General features: G+C 38.7%; 1 protein-coding gene across 23 annotated transcripts in view; it reads left to right on the top strand.

Moving 5' to 3' along the window:
- ELF2 (E74 like ETS transcription factor 2) overlaps positions 1–17919 on the top strand; it is a 95653-nt gene that overhangs the window by 59293 nt on the left and 18441 nt on the right. For 2 of the 23 annotated variants that reach the window (XM_082462167.1, XM_082462172.1), the window contains one exon: positions 17637–17767. The exons of 14 other annotated variants lie outside the window; for them this stretch is intronic. Coding sequence is in view for 4 of the 9 variants with exons in the window: in XM_082462181.1 (XP_082318307.1) it covers positions 12624–12681 (58 nt within the window). In the remaining 5 variants the exon portion in view is untranslated. Of the gene's footprint in view, positions 1–11912; positions 11995–12033; positions 12682–13664; positions 14129–17636; positions 17768–17919 lie in introns of those variants that run through there. 7 more of the 23 variants (XM_082462166.1, XM_082462181.1, XM_082462160.1 and 4 more) reach the window with 7 other exon arrangements.

The following is a 17919-nucleotide window of genomic DNA, read 5'->3' as shown; positions in this document are numbered from 1 at the left end:
GGAAAAGCTTTTCAACTCATTTCATGAAGCTAGTATAATCTTAACCTTAACACTGATCTAGTATAAAAAAAGAAAATTTCTTGCTGAATTTATGTATGATCATAGCCACAAATGTTCGAAATTAAGAATAGCAAATTAGGACTTCCCTGGTGGCGCAGTGGTTAAGAATCTGCCTGGCAATGCAGGGGACACGGGTTCGAGCCCTGTTCCGGGAAGATCCCACATGACACGGAGCAGCTAAGCCTGTGTGCCACGACTACTGAGCGTGCGCTCTAGAGCCTGTGAGCCAGAACTACTGAGCCCACGTGCCGCAGCTAGTGAGGCCCACGCGCCTAGGGCCTGTGCTCCGCAACGAGAGAAGCCACCACAATGAGAAGTCCGCGCACCGCAACGAAGAGCAGCCCCCACTCACCGCAACTAGAGAGAACCTGCGCACAGCAACGAAGATCCAATGCAGCCAAAAAATAAATATATTTTTAAAAAATTAGAAAAATAAAGTAAGTTATTTCATGGATGGAAAAACATTAAAAAAAAAAAAGAGCAAATCAAATCCAGCACTCATCAAAAAATACGTAATGACTAATGCATACTAGAAAGGCAAGGAAGGCTAAATATTAGAAAACTTATTAATGTAATTTACCATATGAATAGATTAAAGGAGAAAGCCCATATTATCATCTCAGTAGATGCAAAGGCATTTGCTAAAATTCATCATCTTCTGAAGATAAAGACTCTTAATCTGGGCTTCCCTGGTGGCTCAGTGGTTAAGAATCCGCCTGCCAGTGCAGGGGACACGGGTTCGAGCCCTGGTCCAGGAAGACCCCACATGCCGCGGAGCAACTAAGCCCGTGCGCCACGACTACTGAGCCTGCGCTCTAGAGCCCGCGAGCCACAACTACTGAGCCCACGTGCCACGACTACTGAAGCCCGCGCGCCTAGAGTCTGTGCTCCACAACAAGAGAAGCCCGCGCAGCGCAACAAAGAGTAGCCCCCGATCGCCGCAACTAGAGAAAGCCCGCGCACAGCAACGAAGACCCAAGGCAGCCCCCCCGAAAAAGAAAGACTCAATCTGGATTGGGACTTGATAAGAGATATATATTAAAAATCTATAGCAAATTTCATAATTAATGGGGAAACGATTCCATTTACCATGTTTATTAACTAACGTTATACTGGCAGGCCTAGCAAATGCAAATAAGGCAAGAAAAATAAATAAAAGACAAAGATCAGAAAGGAAGAAACAACAGAAACACTGTTATTTGCGAGGTTTACACACAAAATTTAAAAGTGTATAGACTTTAAAACTACTTAGAAGATTCATCAGTGTTGCTGTATACAAGACCTAGTAATCAGAAAATGAAACGAAAAAGATCCCATTCATAATAGTTTTTAAAACTTAATTAGGTATCTGGGAATAAATCTAACAATAATATGCAATACCTATAAAAATAAGAATTTTGCTTTATGGAGGGACATAAATAAATGAAGAGATACACAACTTCCTTAAGAGGAAATAGAAAACCTAAAGAGACCAAAACCATTTCATTGACTTTATTCTTTAACCCACAAACACATGGAAAACTGGACATGGTAAAGCTGTTAATTCTTCCCCTTTTAATCTATAAAGTCAATACAGTTCTAGTCAAAATTCCAAGAGGACTGTTTTTTGGTGGAATTTGACAAACTCTTAGGTAGAGGTCCAAAAATAGTCTAGATAATTCTGCAAAAGAACAAAGTGTGTGGTACTTGCCCTCCTATTCATAAAGAATGATTCTAAAACTATACAGTATTTTTAAATGTGTGATTGGCCCACAGATGAATAGTTGAGTAGGATAGACTAGAGAGCCCAGAAAGAGCAAGCATGTATTTATGCCTAGTATATAATAGACACGGATTTATAGAAAGGCAGGACTATTTGGTAGATTATATTAGGATTGCTAGTTTTTTATAAAGAGAAAAGTAAAGCTCGAGCCCTGTTTCATACCCTCTTTTATTTATTTTTTCAATTGATTTATTTATTCCTTTTTATTCTTTTTATTTATATAAAAATCCAGTCTCCCTCCCTCATAAGCATCAAATTTAATTTGATTAATAGGTATTTTTTTAGTGTATTAAGTGTATATATTATGTTGTATAAATTTAAAGTTTATAGTAATGGTACTATGTATCTTACTCTGTTTCCTACTTTTTTTTAGTAAATACTATTCTTAATATCCATGCATGTTGCTTTGTATGTATATAATCTGTTGCTTCTGACTGCTGCATAATTCTCCCTGATTGACATCCACCACATTTTACTCTCCTGTTTGTGGTTGTCTGTGGATCAGCTGGGAGCTTACTGGTCTAGAATGGCCTCATCTGAGGCACCTCAGCCCTCCTTCTCTTCAGTCTCCAGTCATCTTCTTTCTTTTTTATTCCTTATGATGTTCATCAAGAACTCCAGTATGTTTAGGAATAGTTATATTAATTGGCATTCCTGGTTATTTTTTTTTTTGGTAGTGGATTTTCTCTTAAAATTTTTTTTTAATTAGAAATTTTTTTTAATGAGGTATAGTTGATTTATAATATTACATGTTTCAGGTGTACAACATAGTGATTCACAATTTTTTTTTTTTGGCTGCATTGGGTCGTCGTTGCTGTGCTTGGGCTTTAGTTGCGGTGAGGGGGGCTACTCTTCGTTGTGGTGCGCAGGCTTCTTAGTGCGGTGGCTTGTCTTGTTGTGGAGCATGGGCTCTAGGCACGTGGGCTTCAGTAGTTGCAGCACACGGGCTCAGTAGTTGCAGCATGCGGGCTCAGTAGTTGTGGCACATGGGCTCAGTAGTTGTGGCTTGCCAGCTCAGTAGTTGTGGCACACGGGCTTAGTTGCTCCGTGGCATGTGGGATCTTCCCAGCCCAGGGATTGAACCTGCGTCCCCTGCATTGGCAGGTGGATTCTTAACTACTGTGCCACCAGGGAAGTCCCGTGATTCACAGTTATTAAAGGTTATACTCTTATTTATAGTCATTATAAATGATTGGCTTTATTTCCTATGCTTTATAATATATCCTTGTAGCTTATTTATTTTATACATAGTAGTTTGTACCTGTTAATCCCCTACTCCTGTCTTGCCCCTCCCCCTTCCCACTCCCCACTGGTATGTTTTCTGTATCTGTGAGTCTGTTTCTTTTTTGTTATATTCACTAGTTTAATTTTTTTAGATTCCTTATATAAGTGATATCATGTAGTATTTTTCTTTCTCTGTCTGACTTATTCCACCAAGTATAATACCCTCCAAGTCCATCCATGTTGTTGCAAATGGCAAAATTTCATTCTTTTTTTATGGCTGAGTAGTATTCCATTGTGTATATGTGTGTGTGTGTGTGTGTGTGTGTGTGTGCATAAACACACCACATCTTCTTTATCCATTCATCTGTTAGTGGACGCTTTGGCTGCTTCTGTATCTTGGGTGTTGTAAATCATGCTGCTATGAACATTGGGGAGTATATATCTTTTTTAATTAATGTTTTTGTTTTCTTTGAATATATACCCAAGAGTGGGATTGCTGGATCATACGGTAGTTCTATTTTTAGTTTTTTGAGGAACCTCCATACTATTTTCCACAGTGGCTGCACCAATTTACATTCCCATTGGCAGTCCTGTTTTTTTCCTAATCTTGAAGGGAGTGTATCTGAAGTTTCAACTTGAAGTTTAATGTTTGTTGTAGGTTTTAGTATATAACATGTACCAGGTTAAGGAATTTCCGTGTAGTCCTTTGGTTTTGTTTTTGTGTTAGTTATACATGGAATCCTGTCAGATGCTTTTTCAGCATTCTCTGATGAGTCATGATTTTTCTTCTGGAATATATTAATGTGATCAATTAATTAATGAATTCTCAGGCATTGAATTCTCCTTGCGTTTGAGGATACATGTTACTCATCATTTTGCTCTGTTTTGCTTTAAGTTAAGGACCTTTTATAAGTAATATGGAACTATAATTTCTTTTCTTGTATTGTCCTTATCTAATCTTGGAATCAAGATTACACTAGGCTCATAAAATAACCTAGGTTGCTTTCACTTTTTTTTTCTCCTATTTTCTGTAACAATTTCTGTAAGATAAGAATTAATTTAAAAATTTGCTAGAATTTGCCTAAAAGGACATTTAAGCCTGTAATTTTTTTTTTTTTTTTGTAGAGAGGAGGTTTTGGGCTACATTTTCATTTCTTTGCTACTTACTATTCTATTCAGGTTTTTCTTTATATAGTTTATACAGCTTCTTTATACATTTCATCCAAATTTCAACTTTATTAGTGTATAATTGTTCATAATACTGATTTATTATTTTTATATGTATTGTATCTGTGGTTATTTCTCCCCTTTTGTTCTGTACCTCATTTGTACCTTCTTTTCTTGGTTATCCTTGCAGAGGTCTATTTTATTAATCTTTCCAAAATCAACTTTTGGTTTTGTGAATCTTTTCTATTTTATAAAATTATTGCTATTTCATTTTTCCTGCTCTTTATTATTTCCTTCCTTCTTTTTTCTTTGGGTTTGTTCTGTTGATTTTTCCATCTTTATCAACTGAATGTTTAGCTTATATATTTTTAAACCTTTTCATTTCCTGGCATCTGAGTACTGTTTTAGCTGTGTCACATATAGTTTGACATGTTGTATTTTTATTGTAATTCATTTCTAAATATTTCTCAATTCCTTTATAATTTCCTTTTTATTCCATGGGCTATTTAACATACACTGTAAGGGAAAGCACATATTAATTTGGCTGGATCAAAACTTAAAATTTTTGTAGGATAGAGGATACCGTAGACAAACCAAAGTAAAAGTCAAACAGCAGGCTGACAGAAGATAGTTGGAACACATATCTGAATTATTGTCTAGTGTATGTTAACATTCTACAGATAAGTAAGACAAAAAAAGTGTCATAGAAAAATGACAAAGGATATGAATAGGAAATTCATAGGGGAAATGTTAATGGCCAATAAGTATATGAAAAAAATGTTTATCCTCAGTACTTACTGTAAGTACATGCAAATTAGTAACAACAGTGAAAAATTTCCTGCCGTCCAACAGATGGCAAACGTTTTTAAAGTTTGATTATATCTTGTATTGACAAGAATGTAAGAAAAATGGGAGCACTAACACGTCACTAGTGGGATTTTAGACCTACATAGCCACTTTGGAAAGAGTAACATATAAATTTAAAATGCACTTATTCTATGACCTAAAAATTCTCTCTGTAGGTGTATACTGTGGAGAGACTCTAGCATACATGCTTAAGAAAAAATAGATAACTTTATTTGCCTATCAGTAGATAAGTTTTTGAACAAAATGGGGTGTATGTATGCACTGGGATAATTTGAAGTAAAAAGCATAGCTATATTTACTTATACCAACATGGATAGAATATGAATCTTGAATGAAAAAAATAAATTTTAGAATGGCATATATAGTATAATGTCATTTATGTACCCAAAGCATGCAAAGTAATACTGTATGTCATTCTGGGATACATGCACACACACACATGCATAAATGTACACACATGTGAAAACATAAAAGTGTAAAACATAGACTGGAAGAATATACACAAAACTCATGATAGTGGTTTCTTCGGAGAGATGGAATGGTGAATGAGGACTGGGAGTAGTTCTCAAAGATGTTATTATCTCCACATGTAATGTGTTATTTCTTAGGGAAAAACAGCATCTTCAAGTATAGATGACAAAATGATAACAGTTGTTTGTTCTGGATGCAGGGGTCGTGACTGTTTGTTATTATTTTTTTTTTTTTTTGGTAATTTCACATACATTTAAAATCCTCCTCAAAAATTGTACAAGATATGACTTCCTAAACAAGGAACACAGATGACTCAAGATTTCTAGCTTGGGATGAAGGTGATGTTATTGATAGAGGAAACAAAGGAGATTTGTAGATAAAAGACCTTTAGGTACCAGTGGGTTATCCAAATAAAGACGTTTACCGTACAATTGGAAATTAGAACGTAGCACTAAAAAAAATAATAATAAGCCTAGAGATGCTGATTTTTGAGTCAGTTCAGAAATCATATTGAAAGCCCTGGTGGTGAATGGATACTAACTACCATTCTTGAGAGAGTGGAGAATGAAGAGAGAAAGTGGCTAAGGCTCATGCTTTGGAAGAACAGTCACATTTGAGGGTTGTGCCGAAGTAGGCGAAGTCAACGGAAAAAAAACAAATAGGAAAAAAACAAAGCCAGACAGTTTATTGTCATGAAAATCATATGAAGGGAAGTTTAATAAGGGGTGGTCAGTAATTTCATTTGTTTGGAGAGGTAGAGTCAGGTGAAAACTAGGAAGAGATTGCTGGGCTTGGCAATTAAAAGCTGATGTTGACCTTTGAAGAACTTTTCAGTGGATAGGTGCAGAAGCTATATTGTAAGAGGGGAAGAAATTAGTTATTTGAATATTCCTTTTAGAATCAATCAAAATAGAATTTGACTTACTGTTGCAAGATGTTTTAGTTAAGAACTCCATTGTAAATCTTTTCATAAACATGCTAAATAAGAATCATGCATTAGCCCTTGTAAAGTTTCACAGGAATTGAAAAAAATTTCCAGAATATTCAAGATACTGTACATTCCCTAATGATAATAAAGAACCCAAGCCCTTGAAATCAGTTGTTATAAATGTTATTTAAAATAGATCATTAACCATTTTAATTCACTTTGTATGGTGTCATAAACATATGGTACTTAATAAATGCTTTTTGAAAGCAATTATTTGTCTAACATCCATTAGAAAAGACTAGCGGCAAGACTCAGTTGACAGATAGTCTTCTAGGAGTGGCTGCTTTTGCTTAGTGTAAACCATAAAGTGAAGAATCAACAAGCTCAAGGAGAATTTGGCCCAGGGATAAGTGAAGTAAAATGCAGAAAACATGGGAAGCTAATCCAAACTATCAGTTTCGGAAATGGTACATGCTGGATCCTTGCTCATCATAGGGTTTTTATGGTCGATAAATGCATATGGCTAGATAATTTATGATAAAATAACTTTTGGGAGTCATAGAGCTCTTTGAGAATCTGAAAATCGTCATGATCCTCTTCCTCAGAAAAAATGCACATTTTGCTAACAAAATTTTGCCTTTGTGAACCCCCTATTTAAAATCCATGCCTTATGAAGGCTTTTATACATGTAAATATTTAACTCTGCTGGGTGGTGGTCCAAAATGTAGCACATACCCACTACTACTCTAATTTCATGTATAAGCAATTTTGTATATCATACTAAGAATTTCACACTTGGTGTGGGTTCTGTCTGAATTGAGAAGGCTTAATTTTTTCCCTTTGTTACGTAGTTCAGTGCCACCACGTGTAGTAATAGGTGCCTACAACAGAAACTTGCTCAAAGTAGGTGCTGGGTAATTATTTATGGAATAAATGAATGAATATGTGACCATGGATTCAAACATCTTCACTTTAATAATATTTTATAAAACCTAACTATTAAATAAAATGAATCAGTAGTATAAAAAACTGAAAATAGTGAATTAAACATATAGTAGTATAAAACATATGAAATAGTCCATCTTTTCTCTTTGTAAAGCTGTAGACTTGCACTCCTGTGTCTGTCGTCTGTCTTCCAGTATTGATGAACCAAGCTTTACTTAATGGTCCTAAATCTCTTGATTCCAGCTTGTTGTCCTTGATAGACATATTTTTTCTTAGACCTTAGTTTTCCTACCTTTTTTTTCTTCTAAACATGCCCAACACACCATACCCCAGCTTTGAGTTTCATTGTTAGTTCAGCTGCATCAGACTGTTTAAGACCCCCTCTTATTGTTCTCCTACCATTCACTGCTCAAAGTTTTTTTTTCCATTTTTTTCTTAATTTCTCAGAAAGACTCTTGACCATGGCTCTAGCTTTGACATTAAAAAGCAAAACATCAACCACTTTATAATTTATATAAATATAATAATAGTAAAATGGATTTAACTTTTCATCCATTTTGTAACTTCTAAGTTTTATAGAAGATTGTTTTGTAGAATTTTTAACCTTGAAAGAGTGAGATATATACCATGTGACTTTGGTTAAATTATTTAACTTCTTGGAGCCTCAGTTTCCTGATGTGTAAAATTAGGGCATTGGATTAAATCGGTGATTCTCAAATAACTCTACCATTGGTGGTTAAAGAGTTGTCATTACTCAAATAGGAAATTGGCATCCTTCTCCCAAATTATAGGAAAATAACATTAAATGGGTAGAATGTCTCCTCCCTTTGATTCCTACCTGTGATTTTTTTAAAAACTTTGAAGCCTGTTGACCTTGGTACTTGTATCTGATAGAGCACACAGTTATATATTTGGTTTTTAAGTTTAATATATGTCATTCATGGTAGTCAAGAAAAGAGATGATGATGTTCAGGTCCTTCCTTAATTTTTTGAAAACCTCTAGGTGACCTTGTCTCGAGGCATCTCTTCAACCATAACCTTCTATGATTCTGTTTACTAGATAAAGGAAAAATAGGAAGGAAATAACCAGAACAAGCTATAAGTCAAAACATTTAAAACCTATATGGTGTTGGAAACAATTGGATATTTACATATCTCTCAAATTTTTTTTCCAGCTTGGTTTACTACAGGACCATAAAAATCATTCAAATAGCCAAGGGTATCTAATTATTTTTGGTTATATTAGACTTTAATGATAATGATTATATTTTGAAGACTTACTTATTTTTAAAACGGAGAGGCTGGAGGATGAAAGAATTGATGCTCAGACTATGAAGAAAGACATGGAAAGAACTGCTCAGGACTTTGTAGTTGAAAGAGGTCATTTTAAAACTCTACCCTTCTTTCTTTATCTAAGCTGTGAAATGTGACAAGTTGGGAGTTTAAACTGCTCCTTTCTTCTGTATTAATTATCTTTTGCTGATTAACAAATCGTCCCAAATTTAGCAGTTTAAGACAATAAACATTGTATCAATATTATAGTTTTTGAGATTAAGGATTGGGGATTGGCTTACTATGGTTCGTAACTCAGGATCTTTCATGAAGCTGGAATCATCTGAAGGCTTGATTAGGGCTGGAGGGTTTGTGTCCTAGAGAGTTCAGTCGCATGACTGTTGGCAGGATGCCATTGTTCCTTGCCTAATGGGCAGTTGGCTTCCTCTGAGTGACCCAAAGCAAGAGATCAAGCAGACAGTTTCTGAAGTCGCACACCATCACTTCAGCTCTATTCTCTTTGTTAGAAGTGAGTCATTAAGTTCAGCCTACACTCAAAGGGAGAGAGGGGAATTAGATTCCGCCTCTTGAAGGGAGGAATATAAAAGAATTTTCAGAAAAGAAAATCAGTAGGTACTAAATGCATCATAGCAGATACACAGGCCTTGTTACTTTGGTGCTTGGGGAGTGTTTGAGAGGAAGGGCTCTAGAGTTAGGGTTCGTGGGTTCAAATCCTGGCTCTGCTTCTCCTGAACACTATGACCTTCATCAAGATTCCTCATCTATAAAATGAGCACAATAGTAATATCTATTAACAGGAATGTAGAGAGGAATAAGTGAAAAAAATGAAGGTAAAGCACTTATCTTGGTGGCTTTTATTTCATTAAGAGTTAGCTGTTATTTACCTACTAGATCACAGCAATAACTTTGATGTAGAGTCTGCCCTTCTGTAATGTTATTAGCAGAATATGCTCTAAGGTATCCACCAGGCCAACCTACCTAGTCTTATTCAATTTTTAAAATTCTGCTTATTAATACTTGAGAAAATTCTGCTTAACCTTGAAGACTTGAGAAATGCCGATGTGTGTGTGTGAATGTGTGTGTATATATACACACATATACATGTTATGTACACATATATTCACATATACTACATGGCTTGAGTCATATTGTGTGGACGAAATGCATACACAGTAAGTCCCCTACATATGAACCTTTAAGTTGCGAACTTTCAAAAATGCGAACATGCGTTGCATCAGCGTCAGACGTGAGTGAAATTGCAGCTTGCGCTCTGATTGTGTTAGTTGGGTACCTAGGCTAACTTTGTTGGACTTACAAATTGGACTTACGAACGCGCTTTTTTGGAACGGAACTCATCTGTATGTAGGGGACATACTGTATATTTTAATCCTGCCACATTTATATTTTTAGTATTTTACCATGTTGTTAAAAATTCTTCAAACATGTTTTTATTAAAACAATCCATTGCATTTTTTGATTATTTCCCCAGGCTAGGCCCCGGAAATGAAATTCCTAGATCAGTATATATTGATATTTACCTCTTTAAGACTCTTGATATATAATGCTCATTGCTTTCTTGAAAGTTTGTACCAGTTTATATTTCCAGCAGCGGCCTCACCTTGCTTGCTAGTCCTAGTATAGTATTACTGGTCTCTGAAAAGTGTTGGTGGCTTTTGAAAGCCTAGTTATAGTAGCAAGACAGAATTGCATTAAACCCCAGGGAATTGTGTTTTTATAAGAGCTTTAAATATATAGGAATATTTCCCAGCGTTTCTGCATTAATTTCTATTAATATATATATACACACACACATATGCATAAATCCTATATGTGTGTATATACTAACTGTGAAGTATGATGCAGGAATAGATACAGCTTCTGTTCGCTTGGAACTTAAAATATAAGGCCGATATGAGTCCATATAATTAAGATGTACCGCGAGTGAAATACACAGACACACACCGTTACCTTTCTTTAAAAGCTAACCCTCAGGAAGCAAAGAGTGAGGTAAAAAGTTGTGTGTCAGGCTGCAAACTGACTCCCACAGTGAGAAGAGTATTTCTTTTTGAGCCAAGTCAAGCTGTCGCCTCCAGAAAAAACACACCTTTGGCTTACTTACTCTCTTCCTTCCTAAATACACGAATATCTATGATTGCTAAGAGTGGAAATTCAGATTTGCTGTCAATTTCAGTGTTGTGCCTAAAGCTAGCAATTAGCCCCTTCGCGTGCCTTATCACCATCCTCGCACCTGGAAACTGTCTCAGTTTATGATGCTGCCGGTCAATGGATGATCGTTCTTTTAAATTGACTAGAGATAAAAAATAAAAGCTACCAGTCATACAGTTTCTTTTGTCTAATAGGTGGCAAGTTTACCTAACACAAGGAAGAGATCCCTGTTTGGTTTCAGGGGGGCTGTACTTTGGAAATGGCGTATGGGTTCTTGTTTGGGAAGGTGGGGATCACGGTGGTAGGGCTAGGGGAAAGGCCCAAAAGAATAAATGAGTATTCAGAAGAAATGGAAAAAGCAAAGTCATGGGCTGTGGAATCAACTCTGAAGTTGCACCTGTTGGGCAAACATTTGTAAAACGATATAGTATTAATATTACCACCGGAAAAAACTGTTTTCTCTAGTCATCGTCACAGTTCATTCAATTTAAGTCATAAAAATTACACCTTGTTATTTAGAATTTGTAACGACCAAATCTTTTTTGTGTTTATTCAGCAAATAACTTTTTGAACACTTACTCTGTAGGAGGCACTGTTTTATGTTTTGTGGAGAAACAACTTATAGGCAACCTTTTGTTTCCGTTTTTTTCATATTATGAAATTTTGAACCCAGGGAAGCATTTTTTGTGTTTGTTTTAATGAAGCTTCATCTGGGTCATTTTAGAGGCTTGGTTTCCTGTGTTGTCAGTAAGTCTATAGTCACTAAACGGCAATCTAGCTCCCGCGTCTACTGTATTCAGTATGTACGTTATTTGTAATAAGGTTAGTTTTATCAAAAAGATCTTTAAAAGTAGATGATGATATAAGTGAATACGTTCGTTTGCTTCCGAGCGAACCAAACAGAAATGTAAGAGGGTACATAAATTTCATGGCTAGCCGACCGGGGGAGGATAATCTAATGTCTCAGAGGTTGGCATGTTCTGTTTGCTAATAAACACCTGTCTCGTGTGCTCTTCCGTACCTCTGTAGAGGGAAGAGGGCGACGTCGGTCCCTGAGAGTGGCTGGAAGCCCCTAACTTTGTCCCAGGAAAGCCGTGGTAATATTTTGTAGGTATGACTTTTGGGGTTGCTATGCCCGTTTTTCAGCGCAGCGCTTTCAAGTGAACGGCTTACACGCAGCCTACGCTTTGACACGGCCCAACAAGTTAATTAATTAGCCACCTTTCCGTCCAGCTGCGGGACTGGGCATTAGAGCTCTTCCAGAAAGAAAATTTGATTAATGGCTCTCTTCTAGCGTGGGGACGACTGCAGACTTCTCTTCCGCAGAGCGTGAAACGTGCGTCTTCCTGCCGAGGGGCCTCGTCCCAGCCGCGGCCCCCGGGACGACTCCCTGCCTCAGGTGTCCCCCGCGCCGCGGGCCGCGGCCGCTCTCCGGGGCGGGCGTCCGGGACTTCCTGTCTGGGCGCGGGGCGGAAGGATCGCGTTGCCAGCCGAGGCGGCCGCCGCCGCCGCCCCTGCCGTTAGGTGGTGGGGTTTCTCAGCCCGGCGGCGGGAGGCGGGCCGGCCTCGGCTTCCTGTCGGAGGACGCGCAAGGATCCGGGCGTCGGAGTGTGTGCGAGTGCGTGAGTGTGTGTCGGCCGCACGGCGTGTGTCTCCGGCCGCGGGTTCCGCCTCCTCCCCTGCCGCCGCTGCTCACGGTGTAAGTCAATGTGAAGCAGCAGCTCCAGCCCCGGGATAAACATGGCGACGTCTCTGCATGAGGGACCCACGAACCAGCTGGATCTGCTCATCCGGGCTGGTAAGGACAGGGGAACTTTCCTCCCGTGCATCGGTGCAGCAGGAGAGGGGGTGCACAGGGGGCGGGGTGGCTCCCCTGTGGCGGTCAGTGCAGGGGGTCCGGTGTCCCCTTCGGTCACCAGGGCGGCCGGGGGAAAGGGGGGTTGTGAATGAAGTAATGGAGGCGACGAATCAGGAAGTGATCACCTTGGAGAGTAACCTGCCTGGAATCCGGCGCTGTCGCTTCAGGGTGGGTTTGTGGAGCAGCGGCGGCGGCTGCCGGGCGGAGCGCTGGCAGCGGCTGCCGGGCAGCCGAGCCGCAGTTAAGTTGGGGACTCGGGGGCGGACGAGTTGTGCGCTTCACCCCAGTTGCCGAGGAACCAGGAAGTGAGTGAGGCTGTTGTCTCCCGGCTGCGCCTGCCACGCTGTCTGGCCGCAGAGGCCGCTGCTGCCCGCGGTCGGGGGCGGCGGGCTTCTCCGGTGGACGCTCGCCACCCCCGCCCCGTTCTCCTTTCAGACTTGGTCCGCAAGTCCTGGACTTCCGCGCGGACGAGGCAGCGCCGGGCCACGTCCGGTAGACGGATACCCGCCAAAAAATTGCTCTGACCCTCCTCCTCACATCCCCACCTTGTGCGGGCTCGGGAGTAACGGTTCTCGAGAGGGTCCCTTAATAACGTGGAGCGGCCTGGGGGGGTGTTTCTCTCGGGGGCGCGCCTCCCTTTCCTGGTTCAGTGGGCGGCTGTGGAGAAGTAGGCTTATGCCCCTTGCCTCGTGGGTGGGTTTTTCAGGGGGGAGGATGGCAAAGACACGGAGTATGTTTTGTACCCCTGCGCTGGAGCGCTGGGGCGTCAGAGAAGAACGTTTATTTTTGTAAACAGCGGGTGAAGGTGGAGGAGCGGGGCGGGCGGGAGGGAGTCTTGGCCCCAGGGAAGTCTCCTCACGGAATTGCCCCCTTTCCCCCTCCCCCCCAAGCCTCCCACCACAGCGGAAGCGCCTCGGAGAGGACAGAACGGCCGGGATTGACAGGCCTCGGGTTCCAATCCGCTCGCTGCGATGTTCCGAATAAGAGCGTTGGTTTCTGGGGGCGGGACTCCTGGCCCGCGCTGGGCCAATGAAGATTGGGCGGGAGTGAAGCTGACAATGTACGCATGGAATTGGAGGGAAGAGGAGTGTAAACACGGAAGTGGCCGCGGCGGTGGGGGATGTGCGGCGCCACTGCTGCAGCGGAAGGGCACGGACTTAAGTTACATAGGGAAAGCGGCTTTACTTAATAGCAGACAGCGCAGCGAGGGCCCTGAGTCGGCGTAGCGGAGCTTGAGTACGGTTTACCTACTGCAGTGAGCGTCAGTGTTCCTTTCCCTGGCTTCTCTTTCATATCGCCATCGATGGGAATTGGAAGATGGGGAAGAGTCACCGACGAGGATTGCTGTAAAGGATCTTACCGGCTGTTTTACATCCACTGTTTTTAGGTTGGGGAGTTAGTCGTTTTGTTGGTGAAACTCTTGTGATTCAGTTCGTTTGGGAGAAATCATAAACTTACATGTACCTTTAACAGAACTTAATCTGTAAAATAGAACGCTACACGGTCCCAAGGAAAAAAATCACAGTTTACTGAGTAGTGATTAAAATGCATTTGACAGTTATTTTCTGATTAGAACAAGAACTTAAATATTAGGGAAAAGGAGGCAGAGCACAATGAGAACTTGGTCTCTTTGTGTACGTTCAGTCCATTAATACTGTATGAATTAAGGGATGGAATTTTTGGCTTTATATTATTGGTACTAACAATACTTCATGGATTGTTGGGTCAGTAGTGCTGAATATGGACCTTTCCGGAAATGTTCCCAGTGGTTGTGAGAACCTTAGAATACTCCACGCAGTTAGAATTTTGTAAAGGTAAGGGTAAGAGGGCTTAATTTTGCCAAGAGAAGGTGTTTTTGTCATGAGCTTTTGGAATTATCGTCACAACTGAACGTTTCCTGTAGATATTTTGCTTGGAGTGGATACATAGACACAGTTTAACATATAGACAGTCTACAGTTTACAAATAGAAAAGTTTTATCTTCTTTCGATCAGGGTTTTTTTTTTTTTTAAGTTAAATGTTGTTTTCCAGTTCTACTGCATTTCCTTAGTACATAGAAACCTTACAGTTGAAATTTCCTTTGTGATTATAATGTTCTGTAAAGAATACATATTACATATAATTGTTTTCAAATTATGTTCTCAGTCATATTCGTGTAATCTTAAGTTCCTTTATAAACCTTGTTTTAGAAGGAAATTTGAGACAGGTTTGCTGATTTATCCAAGGTTTATTCAGTGAGTTAAAAGTGGAGGAGGAAAGGTGGCCCAGAAAATGAAGAATCATGGATCTAAATTTTTATTGCTGCCAATTTCCAGTGATGTTGGGAGGGTAATGTTTGTAAGGTTTGTATTTGTATATGGACTTAATAGTATCTTTTCGTTCCCTTGAGGGAGGTCATCAAGTGTTAGAGGTAATTCTTGCTCACAAAGATTTAGTCTAATTAAGGAGACAGATGAAAATCTGTACAATATATAAACGTTAATATAACTACAGGGATTGCTGTATGGGTTCCTGGTAAGTGTAGAATGCTATTAAGGAAAACTTCTAGAGGAGATAAGCTTTAAATTGAATATTGTTAGCATAACTGTTGTTTCTAAGTAAGTATAAAGCAGTTAGAATTACCATTACTGTTAGACGTTAAGATGCTAGAGGATATAGTTTTGCTTTTATTTTCCTCCCTTCAGAGACTTTTAACTATCAGCCTTAGCTATCAGCTTTCGCTTTAGTTATCAACATGTGTGCTGTCAGAGGCATTTGAATAAAGAATGAAACACCTAAGCTTATTTACTAAAAATCACTTTCATTTTCACATACAAAGTATTTTTTGTGGTAAAGACTTGACATACTTTATAAAACTTTCACTGGCAACATGGTGTCCGGGAAAGAGCCTTGACCCTGAAGTCAGGAGACAACGAATCTTCATCTACCTGTCACTAAACTAGCTCTTTAAGGCTTTGTTTTCTGTAAGAGAACAGCGTTGACTAGGTGATCCCTAATAACTTTTAAAGCTCTGAAACTATAGGTGGCTCAGAAATATTTAATGGAAAGCGAAGGTTCTCTTTTTGCTTGGATTTCTTTACATTACACTCTATGAGTGAATTTGTCTGTAAGGTCGTTATGTAATGGGGAGGGGTTAATTTCTTTTGCCAATCTTTGGACCAAATTGGAGCTTGAGGCCATGTCTGTATGTTGAATAAGACTGTGATATAGTTTATTTAGTAAATTAAGCTCATTTCTAGTCTCTAGGAAAATATGAATGTTACTTTATTAATACTTATGCGAAAGCATTGTGTACACGTGGTCTGATTTTCTGGAAGATTTTCAATTTAAAATATTCTGCCTTCTTATTCTCAGGTGTACATTCCTTGACTTTTTTCTTCCTTTTTTTGAGAAACTGAAAATTGAGAAAGTGGAGAATTTGAGAATTGAGAAATAGGGTAGCTCTTAGGAAAGAAGTATTGTTCTACTTTAACACGGTTATTGAATGGAAGGGGGAAATTCTTCTGGAAATGCAGCCTTAAGTATTTTTATGGACAGAACAAATCTGTCTAGTTTGTCAAAATGCATCATGAAATTTGAACTTGAAAATCTTCTAATTTACTGTAAACTGGAATATCTAGCATCAATCTTGAAAAGAACATCAATTTGAAAAAAAAAATGTATCGGGCTATGAAAAGATGAAGCATATGTTGAAATAAAATTGGAAGAATGGCATAAATTTTTTAAAAATTTATTTGAAAATGTGTTTAAGAAATTACTCTTTAGAATTCATTGCAGCATTAGTACTAAAATTCATACAGAAATTGAGTTACAGAGTAACAGTGTGTAAATAGTCATTCAGGGTAATCCAACATCAGTTTCCTTTAGGGACAAATTTAATTGGTAGAGAGGCAGGCAGGAGAGTGTTTTTGATTTATGAAGAGTTTAAAAAAAAAAAATCCTTCATGTGTAAGTCGACAAAGTACTGTTGTACTTATGGAAAAGGGATCATAATTGTTCATCTACACACTGATTTTATGTTTAGAAGCTAAAACTTACAGAAACATGAGGATGGAATTTGGGTGTTGTTGATTACATTTGATAATAAATTATAGCTGCAGTTCTTTAATACTAAAATCTCTGGTATGGGGGATTCTGGGAGTTCCCCAGACTCTTTCAGGGGGTCCGTGAAGTCAGATTGTTTTCATGGTAACGCTAAGACATTATTTGCCTTTTCACTTTCACAAGTGTTCACAGAAGTTTTCTAGAGGCTCCATGGCTTGATAGAACAGATCGGATGAAGAAGCAAGTATGAGAATCCAACTGTTTTCTACCATGTATTAAAAAGATTTGCAAAAATGTAAAATAAAGCTACTCTCTAAATTTTTCTTTGTTTTAGAAAAGTTATTTTTCATAAACATATTAAAGTTTTCTTAGCTTTAATTTCAAATAGGATAAGTATCTAAACATAGGACTTACATAAGCAAAATCTCTTTGTGGTCCTCAGTAATCTGAGTGTAAAAGGGTCCTTGGACCAGAAAAATTTGAGAATAGCTGAATTACAGTTTTATTTAGTCTATACTTTTCAGTACCGTAGCCACTAGCCTCATGTGGCGATTGAGTATTTGAAATGTGGCTGATTAACCAAATTTTTAATTTAATTTAAACATAAAAACTGAAGCAGTGGAAAACTTCTTTACATGTTGTTTACATGTAAACCTCTTTTACATGTTGAAATGTTAGTGTTTTGGATATACTGGGTTAAATGAAAGGTATTAATTTCCCCTTCTGCTTATTTTCTTAACGTGGCTACTGGACCTTTAAAAATTACACGTGGCTCTCGTTATATTTTTATCAGACAGCGCTACTGTAGAAAATGATTTTATTCTCTTTCCCTTTTTAACCTTATAATGCAGCTGTATAGATTAGAAAAGTCGAAGGGGAACGGATAAAGACGGAGTGCCCCAGACCTTTACCTTTCCGTTCGTTTGTGTTCTTCGCTCGCCTATTACTGGTACAGTCCTGGGATGTTAGAGAATAAGCTGTGGTGAGTCAGGTGTGGTAGCTGAGTGATGCCCTTGTAAATATTAGTTTATGGTCTTGCTTGTAGGGGAATACCACTATCACCTAATGAAGTGTTTTCTAATTTTTTCCTATTGCTCTCAAATTAAATTGCTGTTAATTTTTATTTTTGGCTTT

Source organism: Balaenoptera physalus, assembly GCF_965194825.1.
Source record: "Balaenoptera physalus genome assembly, chromosome: 5".
Taxonomy (NCBI): domain Eukaryota; kingdom Metazoa; phylum Chordata; class Mammalia; order Artiodactyla; family Balaenopteridae; genus Balaenoptera; species Balaenoptera physalus.
This window is presented reverse-complemented; position numbering and strand designations above follow the sequence as displayed.